The sequence below is a fragment of the Suillus discolor genome, assembly GCF_016758755.1.
Source record: "Suillus discolor strain FC423 chromosome Unknown F5147scaffold_20, whole genome shotgun sequence".
NCBI lineage: Eukaryota > Fungi > Basidiomycota > Agaricomycetes > Boletales > Suillaceae > Suillus > Suillus discolor.
This window is the reverse complement of record NW_024541267.1, coordinates 402,380-413,254: the sequence shown is the minus strand read 5'-3', so window position 1 is coordinate 413,254 and position 10,875 is coordinate 402,380. Positions and strand designations below refer to the sequence as shown.

The 10,875-nt window shown below is 49.9% G+C and overlaps 2 protein-coding genes across 2 annotated transcripts; both read left to right on the top strand.

The window, feature by feature from the left end:
- The first annotated feature begins 229 nt into the window (after window positions 1–229).
- On the top strand, window positions 230–2,918 carry F5147DRAFT_130607 (uncharacterized protein). Its single transcript, XM_041428184.1, has 12 exons — window positions 230–712; window positions 763–861; window positions 910–1,140; window positions 1,194–1,287; window positions 1,335–1,410; window positions 1,461–1,585; window positions 1,631–1,880; window positions 1,933–2,014; window positions 2,065–2,360; window positions 2,410–2,418; window positions 2,473–2,568; window positions 2,630–2,918. Exons 1-12 carry the CDS (start codon window positions 306–308, stop codon window positions 2,713–2,715), a joined length of 1,851 nt encoding a protein of 616 aa, XP_041294209.1. The 5' UTR covers window positions 230–305; the 3' UTR covers window positions 2,716–2,918.
- Window positions 2,919–3,228: 310 nt separating this feature from the next.
- Window positions 3,229–10,858, top strand: F5147DRAFT_130585 (acetyl-CoA carboxylase). Its single transcript, XM_041428183.1, has 13 exons — window positions 3,229–3,344; window positions 3,404–3,486; window positions 3,577–3,595; window positions 3,645–4,289; window positions 4,340–4,585; window positions 4,642–5,741; window positions 5,798–6,648; window positions 6,699–6,845; window positions 6,894–6,997; window positions 7,054–7,222; window positions 7,275–10,127; window positions 10,180–10,592; window positions 10,647–10,858. Exons 1-13 carry the CDS (start codon window positions 3,305–3,307, stop codon window positions 10,667–10,669), a joined length of 6,693 nt encoding a protein of 2,230 aa, XP_041294208.1. The 5' UTR covers window positions 3,229–3,304; the 3' UTR covers window positions 10,670–10,858.
- The last annotated feature ends 17 nt before the right edge of the window (window positions 10,859–10,875 follow it).

The window sequence follows — 10,875 nt, the reverse complement described above, 5'->3', positions numbered from 1 at the left end:
ACCTTCTCAATCCTCCGGGTGCTTAATGGCATGTCCAAATCGGAAGGTTTCGCACCCAAGGCATCACAGAATAGAACCAAATAAAATGTCCCTGTGATATACAACTGACCTGCTTGCTAATACTAATCATCCCATGTGCAACAATAATTGAATAGGACTATCAGATTGCTCGTGCATTACTAATTCGCTCGGGCCGCCGTGACACTCGTGTGACGTCATGTGCACTAGTGTGCATACACCTTATCTTATGATTCTGGCAAGGCTCTAGATCTCACGGCAGGAAAGTCGAGTCTCTTCCTATCTTCATGGGTCAAGCAACACAGACAGAGCGAGAGTCTTTCGCTGATGAAAAGGCACCTTCCACTGTCCAAAACATACATTGGACAGCCAATGCGGATCCAGAGTTTGTATGGCACGCAACTCAAAACTACAAGCGTCGACGCAGTGCTTTACGGTCGAAGATCCTTCATTTTGCATGTTTTTTGGGTCTTGTACTGCTCTCACATCACTTCTGGCCATATCTTACAACCAGTGCCTTCCCCTCTCACGAGAGCCAGAGGTTACTCGCTATTGATGATGACATGTGTCCACAAGTCTCTGCTATCACACCTTCAAGCCACACGACACTAATCGACACTCTCGATGAGGAGTACGGAACCAAAGAGTTCAAACTAAAGGCGTATGAGTCACTGGGAGGCGCCGTAAGGATCCCGTGAGTATTTTGTCTCGGGGGTCGCTTCTCCTTCATTGAAATGGTCATAGGACTGTATGTTATGACGATCTTGGCGCTCCAGAAGAGGACCCGCGGTGGGAGGTATTTGATGACTTCCATACCTACATCGAACAGCGTTTCCCAAAGGTGTAAGTGGCATATATTGGTCATACCAAAGCATTCTTAAGAGAAAAAAGCCACGCCACTCTGCAACGCACCAAGGTTGCGACCTATGCACTTGTCTATCACTGGCAAGGGACAGACACATCTTTAAAGCCACTTCTCTTGGCCGCGCATATAGATGTGGTCCCCGCACTCGCTGCAACTGAAGCTAGCTGGATCAACCCCCCATTCTCGGGCTATTATGATGGTGAGTGGATTTGGGGGAGAGGTAGCTGCGACGACAAGCCTGGAGTCATCGGCATCATGTGAGTAGTCAAGAGTAGCATAAGCGTCATCGCGATACTGAGGGTTACGATAGGACCGCCATCGAGACTCTCCTGGAGCAAGGGTTCAAACCTACAAGAACCGTCATTTTAGCTTATGGCATCGACGAGGAGCGTGGCGGGGAAACTGTGAGTGCGCTTTTTATTCGACTGAAAATATGCCAATATTATCATAGGGAGCTGCGGCAATTGGGGAGTATCTCGTAAATACCTATGGGGAAGATTCCATTTCAATGATTGTCGATGAAGGAGGTAAGATGGTTCTTCGATTGAGTTGCACTCGACTTCTCAAATCCATCAAGGAGGATTCTCAGACTTGAGCGGTACCGTTTTTGCAACTCCCGCAGTTGCTGAGAAAGGGTACTTGGACGTTCGCGTGGATGTTCTCACACCTGGAGGGCACTCAAGCAGACCTCCTAGACACACCGTAAGCACACCACTTACACACAATAACATGTCTCATAGCATGCAGGGCATTGGTATCCTCGCCAGCGTTGTCACCGAGCTGGAGGCGAACCCACACATCCCGAGGCTTGCACGCGACCGAACCTACTATCAGGGTTTGCAGTGCAGGGCAAAGCACGATGTTGGGTTCCCCTCTGAGATGCGCAAACTCGTCATCGAATCGCAGACTAGCGATGAGAAATTGCATGAGCTAGAGACAAAGCTTGACGATTTCGACCCAGCATACTCTGCTTCAGCAGGCACAACTCAAGCCATCGGTAAGTAAACAAGATCATCTCACGTTGGCAGCTTGAAGGAACAGTTGATCAGACATCATCTACGGTGGCGTTAAGATTAACGCACTCCCTGAAGCCGTTTATGCCATTACAAACCACAGAATCGCAGACCACAGGTATGAGAAGGTGTATCACTATCCAGACCAATCCGCTCACAATAAACCAGCTCTGTTTCTGAACTTCAAGACCGGTTTGCGAGCATCGTCGCACCTGTCGCGGCGAAGCACAATATGTCTCTGAATGCATTTGGGAAGGAAATCGGCCTCGAGGCATCTACTACGTGGGGTCTTGTAAAGGTTTCAGATGCATTCGGCTCTGGATTAGAACCCGCACCTGTCACCCCAACTACCGGAAGTGGGCCATATGAACTACTTTCGGGTACCATCTTGTCCACGCTGAAGACCAACCTCCGTACGGACGACTTCCCTGAGTTTTCTGTCGTATCACCTGGTCTTTCCCTAGGTAGACTAGCGCGTTAATACTTCATATCGATGACTAACATGTTTCACAGGAAACACGGGTAGGTGGCGCTGATGACGAGAACACGGAAATCATCTGAACATGCGTTTTCCAGACACAAGGCACTACTGGAGCCTTACCAGACACATTTTCCGATATGGCCACCGTGGTACCACTGATGGCTATAATGGCGCGCATACCATTAATGAAGGTAAGCGGACTGCCGCATTACCTGCTGTTTTACTCAATAACATGGCGGTCTCGATCTTTAGCCATCAGAGCAGAAGGCTTCTTGGAACAAATTCGTTTCTTTACGAGGTTGATTCTGAATGCTGACGAAACTCACCTCTTGGATTGATCTAAGCGCGTCGATGGGAATGGAATCTAGAAATAGCCCCTATGTCGCTACTCACTTTCAGGTGACTTTTTGGGTGACTTCGCTTGTATTTGCCGCGGTAATCGCGTGTGATCAAAGTTTTTTAAACGTAGTTGTAATGATTAGCTATCTTGTAAGATAGGCAGTCTCGTGTGTATGAAACAAACGAATAAACGAATTTCTCATGGAAAACTTCCGTTGGGGAGGTTACATAAATGTCAGTGTGCCCGCACCCTTGTAGCAGATCTTACAAAAAACGACGAGGACGAGTATTGAGAACATATCGGACGACAATGCTGTTGCTGCGCTGTGCCGGCATATTCTGAAACCTGTTTCGAAACACTCGATAAGAATGAGAAGAACCATTGACACCTGAGATACTTATAATTGGTTATTACGTAACAAAGTACATACTTTTGGGGCTCAGTCAAGAAGTAAAATACTTGACAAGCCCCCATCATATCTGTGTCCCACTTGTCTCTCTCTTTCCTCCCATCATCATCTCCCATCTCTGGCAGCACAGTCTGCTGGCGAATTCTCTTCATCCAATAATCAATCACTGGCAGCAACGATGTCAGCTTACGATCACTCAAAAGTAGCCCACTTCATAGGTACGCGTCCTATCATTGAATAATAAATGACGCGTTTTGGATGTTGATCTCATTCTCAGGTGGAAATTCGCTGGATAAGGCTCCCGCTGGTCGTGTTACGGACTTTGTAAAGGCTAATGGCGGTCATACAGTTATCACGAAGGTAAGCCATCTCTCGGGTTCTTTAAACTGTGTTTCATGTACTTTATCGAACCCCATTCATTGAATTCTGATCAATTTTTATCTTTTATAGGTACTTATTGCAAATAACGGTACGCACCAAAACAGATCATGCTGGGAAGGCTAACTCATAATCCACAGGCATCGCGGCGGTCAAGGAGATTCGGTCCATCCGCCAATGGAGTTATGAAACGTTCGGAACAGAGCGAGCTGTCGAGTTTACAGTTATGGCAACTCCTGAGGACCTCAAGGTAAATGCTGAGTACATCCGCATGGCGGACCAGTACATCGAGGTTCCAGGAGGATCGAACAATAACAATTATGCCAACGTTGACCTTATCATCGATGTTGCCGAACGTGCTGGCGTGCATGCCGTTTGGGCAGGATGGGGTCATGCATCTGAAAACCCTCGACTACCTGAAAGTCTCGCTGCATCGAAGAACCGTATAGTGTTCATCGGTCCCCCAGGAAGTGCCATGAGGAGCTTGGGAGACAAGATATCAAGTACGATCGTCGCTCAGAGCGCGGATGTCCCCTGCATGGCTTGGTCGGGCACTGGCATTTCGGATACTATCATGTCAGAGCAGGGTTTTGTGACCGTCCCTGACAAAGCGTACAAGAATGCTTGTATCACAAGTGTCGAGGAGGGTCTCGCTAAGGCCGAGACTATTGGATATCCAATTATGATCAAGGCCAGTGAGGGTGGAGGAGGAAAGGGCATTCGTAAAGTCGATCATCCGGATGCTTTCAAAAATGCATTCCACGCCGTTGCAGGAGAAATTCCAGGTACCGCATGATTTAATTCGATTTAAGCGTCTCCTAACCTACCTTCCCAGGATCGCCCATTTTCATCATGAAGCTAGCTGGTCAAGCGCGACACTTAGAGGTTCAGTTACTCGCCGATCAGTATGGCAATGCCATCTCTTTATTCGGACGTGACTGTTCCGTTCAACGTCGCCACCAGAAGATTATCGAGGAAGCTCCCGTCACCATTGCAAAGGAGGATACCTTTGAGCAGATGGAACGTGCAGCAGTCCGGTTGGCGAAGCTAGTCGGATATGTCAGCGCAGGAACAGTTGAATGTATGCGCATCATTTTTCATGGGCCCTTTCAAATTTGCTGACTTATTCCCTTTCAGATCTCTACAGTCATGGGGAGGATGTGTTCTACTTCCTTGAGCTGAACCCTCGTTTGCAAGTCGAGCATCCGACGACTGAAATGGTTTCCGGTGTCAATTTGCCTGCTGCCCAACTACAGGTAGCCATGGGTATCCCCCTCCACAGGATCCGTCATATCCGCACTCTTTACGGCGTGGCTCCTAATGCTTCGTCCGAAATCGATTTCGACATGGTAAAGCCTGAGTCGAATCAGCTTCAGCGCAAACCGCGTCCCAAAGGTCATGTCGTTGCAGTTCGTATCACTGCCGAGAACCCTGACGCTGGATTCAAACCTTCATCTGGATCTTTGCAAGAGCTCAACTTCCGTTCCAGTACAAATGTGTGGGGTTACTTCTCCGTCAGCACTGCGGGTGGTTTGCATGAGTTTGCTGATTCTCAATTTGGTCATATTTTCGCATATGGCGAGGATCGATCCGAGAGTAGGAAGAACATGATTGTCGCGTTGAAGGAGCTCAGCATTCGTGGTGACTTCCGAACTACTGTCGAGTATCTCATCAAGCTTCTTGAGCTCGAGGCGTTCACCGAAAACACCTTCACAACTGGGTGGCTGGATACCCTTATCAGCAACAAGCTCACTGCCGAGCGTCCTGACGCTACTCTTGCTGTCGTCTGTGGTGCCGTGACGAAAGCTCATCTCGCTGCTGACGCTTGCACCAGCGAGTACAAACGCATCCTTGACAAGGGTCAGGTTCCTGCTCGTGACCTGCTCAAAACCGTCTTCGGCGTAGATTTCATCTATGAGAACACTCGGTATAACTTTACTTGCGCACGCTCCTCAAAGAATATGTGGACGTTGTTCTTGAACGGTGGTCGGACCATGGTTGGTGCTCGTCCGCTGGCTGATGGTGGATTGCTTGTCATGCTCGATGGCCGGAGTCATTCCGTATATTGGAGAGAGGAAGTAGGCGCGCTGCGTCTCATGGTCGACGCAAAAACTTGTTTGATTGAGCAGGAGAATGATCCCACGCAACTCAGAAGCCCGAGTCCCGGCAAGCTTGTCAGGTTCCTTGTCGATAGTGGTGATCATATTAACGCTGGCGAGACCTACGCAGAAATCGAGGTAAGTATTCTATAGTATAGACGTGATGTTTCAGTGCCTGAGCTAGTTGTCTCCAGGTCATGAAGATGTATATGCCACTCGTAGCTGCTGAGGACGGTATAGTCCAGTTTGTCAAGCAGCCTGGTGTCAGCCTCGAACCCGGTGATATCCTTGGCATTCTGACCCTGGATGACCCAGCTCGCGTCAAGCACGCTAAACCTTTTGAAGGCCTTCTCCCTCCTATGGGTCTTCCTGGTATCATCGGCAACAAGACTTATCAGCGTTTTGTTCGCTGTATGGGTACACTCAACGACATTCTTGAGGGTTATGACAATCAGGCTATCATGGCCTCAACCTTCAAGGACCTCATCGAGGTGTTGCATGACCCTGAGCTTCCTTACTCTGAGGTCAACGCTATCTTATCTGCACTTGCCGGCCGCTTGCCCGCAAAACTTGAAGAGGGTATCCGTGGCGCGATCGAGACTGCCAAATCGAAGAGCGACGCTCACGAGTTCCCCGCAGTGCGCATCAAGAAGGTACTCGAGCACTACGTTCAGGACTCCATCTTGCCCAATGACAGGGCAATGTTCCGCATGCAACTCACTGCTCTATATGACGTCCTGGAACGCTTTATGGGTGGTATGAAAGGTCACGAGGTGCACACGATCGCCAACCTTCTTTCTGCATACGAGCAGACTGAGAAACTCTTCGGTGGAAGCATTGAGGCCCGTGTCCTCAAACTTCGAGAACAACATAAGGACGATCTCGACAAGGTTGTCGCACTTGTACTCAGTCACACAAAGGCGCAGAGCAAGTCGAAGCTAGTGTTGGCCATGCTCGACTACGTCAAGACAAGTGGTTTGCCTGTTTCGAACGCAGAAAGTCGACTTTACCAGGTCCTCAACGACCTTGCAGCTCTTGAATCCAAGTAGGGTCTTGTATTTCCTTTCGTTATAATCACTCACCGAGAATCTTCAGGTCCTCCACCTCCGTTTCTCTTAAGGCTCGCGAGGTTCTCATTCTCGGGCAGATGCCGTCATACGAAGAGCGTCTCATTCAAATGGAGGCTATTTTGAAAGCATCGGTCTCTTCGAGCGTTTATGGTGAATCTGGCACTGCTAGCAGGTAAAACAATTAATTTGATGTTGTAACTGTCGCTAACAACCTATTCAGGGCTCCATCTCCTGAAATTTTACGAGAGTTGAGTGACTCGCGTTATACCGTCTATGACGTCCTTCCTGCGTTCTTCTCGCACTCCGACCCAGTTGTCACAATGGGTGCGTCTTTAACTTGATGAACTAATGCAGTAATTTTGACTGAGACCGTCTATCAGCTGCCTTCGAGGTTTATATCCGACGTGCTTACCGCGCTTACTCACTTCTATCCATCGACTACGAGGAGGGTGATGGTTCGGATGACGGTGAATTGCCAAGCGCTGCCACTTGGAGGTTTAACCTTGGTCAATCTCATTCGCCACCATCGACTCCAAGCGTCACTGCACCGTGAGTTTACCGTACAGCGGCTTCTTCATTCGACTCACTCACTTGATCATAGTGACCCTCGCCGCCAGGGCTCAGTCAGCGATTTAACCTATCTCATTAGTCGCAGCCAGTCTCAGCCTATTCGAAGTGGTGTCATTTCATCATTCTCTGACCTTGCTGCCATGGCACGAGGCTTCGAGAAGGTTGCCGACCTCCTCCCTATATTTGACGTCGACGAATTCACCCAGCGTTATGGTAACAACCAGCCGCCTAACGTGATGAATCTAGCACTCCGTATCTTTGACAAGACCGATGACGTTGCCGAAGAAACTTGGGCGGAGCAGTTGACAAAGTTCTTGAACGATCGCAATGGCGTACTCGCAAAGCGTGGCGTCCGTCGCGTCACTATTCTTATCTGCCGCCGCGGGCAATACCCTATGTATTTCACCCTTCGCAACTCCGGCGGCTCCTGGGTCGAGGAGCAAGCCATCCGTAACATTGAACCGGCTCTTGCTTTCCAGCTGGAGCTCAGCCGTTTGTCCCACTACAAACTTACACCCTGTTTCGTCGAGACCAAGCAGATTCACATCTACCATGCCGTTGCTCGGGAGAACCAACTGGACAACCGCTTCTTCATTCGCGCACTCATCCGTCCCGGACGCCTACGTGGCTCGATGAGTACCGCAGAGTACCTTGTTTCTGAAACTGATCGTCTTGTCACGAGCGTTCTCGACGCACTGGAAGTTGTCAGTGCACAACACCGCAATGCTGACGTCAACCACATCTTCATGAACTTCGTCTACAACCTCGCAGTCTCATATGAAGACGTTTTGACGGCTATCGCTGGATTCATTGAGCGACATGGAAAACGGTTATGGCGTCTCCACGTCACTGGTTCTGAAATTCGCATTGCCCTGGAAGATAGCGAGGGGAATGTTACCCCTATTCGCTGCATTATAGAGAACGTATCTGGATTTGTAGTCAACTTCCATGGTTATCAGGAGATCACAACAGACAAAGGCACCACTATCCTGAAATCCATTGGGGAAAAGGGGCCTCTCCACCTCCAGCCCGTCCACCAGCCGTACCCAACCAAAGAGTCGTTGCAACCCAAGCGTTATCAGGCGCATCTTATCGGTACCACCTATGTGTATGACTTCCCCGAGCTCTTTTCCAAAGCCTTGCACAACCTCTGGATCAAGGCCCGCGCGACTGATTCTTCCCTGAGCTCACCTAAGAACACTCTGGAGGCGAAGGAACTCGTGCTTGATGAGCACGATGAACTCGCAGAAGTTGAACGTGCTCCAGGAAACAACACCTTTGGTATGGTTGCTTGGGTGTTCACTCTCAGGACGCCTGAGTATCCCAGCGGGCGCAAGATAGTTGTGATTGCCAACGATATCACCTACAAAATTGGCTCGTTTGGTCCTATCGAAGATCAATTCTTTTACATAGTCACCAAATACGCTCGCGAACACGGCCTTCCTCGCGTTTACCTTTCTGCCAACTCTGGCGCTCGCATTGGCTTGGGAGAAGAAGTGATGAACCTCTTTTCGTGTTCCTGGAACGATGATGGGCACCCTGAGAAAGGCATCGATTACATTTACCTGACTCGGGAGAACTACCTGAAGGTTCAAGAGAAGGCTGCTGCATCTGTGCGCACAGCTGAGATAGAGGTTAATGGCGAGCTGCGCTACAAGATCACCGACATTATAGGTCTGCAGGATGGTCTCGGTGTTGAGAGTCTGAAGGGATCAGGTCTTATCGCTGGGGAAACATCACGGGCATACGACGACATCTTCACTATCACTTTGGTCACCGCTCGGTCAGTTGGAATCGGAGCTTATCTCGTGCGTCTTGGAGAACGTGCAGTGCAAGTCGAGGGCCAGCCTATCATTCTCACTGGTGCTCCAGCCCTGAACAAGGTGCTCGGACGGGAGGTATATACCTCCAACCTGCAGCTTGGAGGGACGCAGATCATGTACAAGAACGGTGTATCGCATCTCACCGCTAGCAGCGACTTGGAGGGTGTCACGCACATCTTGCAGTGGCTATCATATGTTCCAGAGTCGAAGGGCGACTCCCTGCCTATTCGCGAAACCTCAGACTCTTGGGATCGCGATATCGCCTTTACGCCTCCCAAGGGTCCTTATGATCCCCGTTGGTTCATTGAAGGCAAAGAAGATGAACACACGTCGCAATGGCTCACTGGCTTCTTCGACAAGGGGTCCTTCCAGGAGACACTCGGCGGGTGGGCCCAGACTGTCGTAGTTGGCCGCGCACGCCTTGGTGGTATTCCTATGGGTGTTATTGCTGTCGAGACCCGGACAATTGAGCGCATTGTTCCCGCAGATCCTGCTAACCCAGCGTCGTTTGAACAACGAGTCATGGAGGCAGGTCAAGTCTGGTACCCCAACTCCGCCTACAAAACCGCCCAGGCCATCTTCGATTTCAATCGCGAAGGACTCCCTCTCATCATCTTCGCCAATTGGCGTGGGTTCTCCGGTGGTCAGCAGGACATGTACGACGAGGTGCTCAAACAGGGCTCAAAAATCGTTGATGGGTTGTCCGCCTACAAACAGCCTGTCTTTGTTTACATCGTCCCCAACGGTGAACTGCGCGGCGGTGCCTGGGTCGTTCTTGATCCCTCGATCAACCCGGAGAAGATGGAGATGTATGCAGATGTCGAGGCTCGTGCTGGTGTTCTCGAGCCGGAGGGTATTGTTGAGATCAAGATGCGCCGAGACAAGATCTTGACATTGATGGAGCGTCTTGACTCGACGTACGCAGAGCTTAAGCAAGCTAGCAAGGATACCAGCAAGACTGCCGAGGAGAGAGCCCAGGCAACGCAGGCATTAGCCAATAGGGAGACCTTTTTGCAGCCTACGTATAAGCAGCTTGCTTTGCTTTACGCAGACCTTCATGAGTAGGTGTTTCCTCCAGCCCCAAAAGACGATCTTTGTCTGATTTATGTACAGTCGCGCTGGGCGAATGGAAGCCAAAGGATGTGCGAAACCCGCCATATGGAAAGATGCCCGGAGATACTTCTACTGGGCCCTTCGCGCCCGCATCGCACGCTCCGGCTTGCTCGATCAGATTGAAGATGGTAACCCCGAGATGGAGTCCGAGGAGCGCGCCGCACTGTTGGACTCGCTTATCCCTGATATCGACTTGTCTAACAATCGTGCTTTGGCTGAAGTCCTTGAGCAGCTCGACATCACGCTAACCTTGTCGAAACTCAAGGCCGATCATTTGCTTAGTCACTTTGCGGAGGTTGCAGAGGAAGACCGCAAGGCTTCCCTAGATGGTCTTGTTCGCATCATCGACAGTCTCTCGGATGGCGAGAAGATGACCTTGCAATCCGCTATACAGAACTCTGTGCGCTTAGTCGGTAAGCTTGGTCTGATCGTTTTGCAAGGTTAATTCTGACGCAATATGGCTCCAGGACCTCCTTCGTACTCTAATTGAACAAGACCTGCTCTGATATTTTCTGGCTGTTTTCTCCGGTTCCTACTACGGTTTTACGATACTTTTTGTTCATTTGCTTAGACCATACACATAATACCTCGCATAGATGTCTACAATACGCCAGTCTGAAATGTTGTCAATCCGCTCGGCATGAACTGAATAGTAGTTATGAACAACGATTGACACGAAACATCAGATGCTCGACG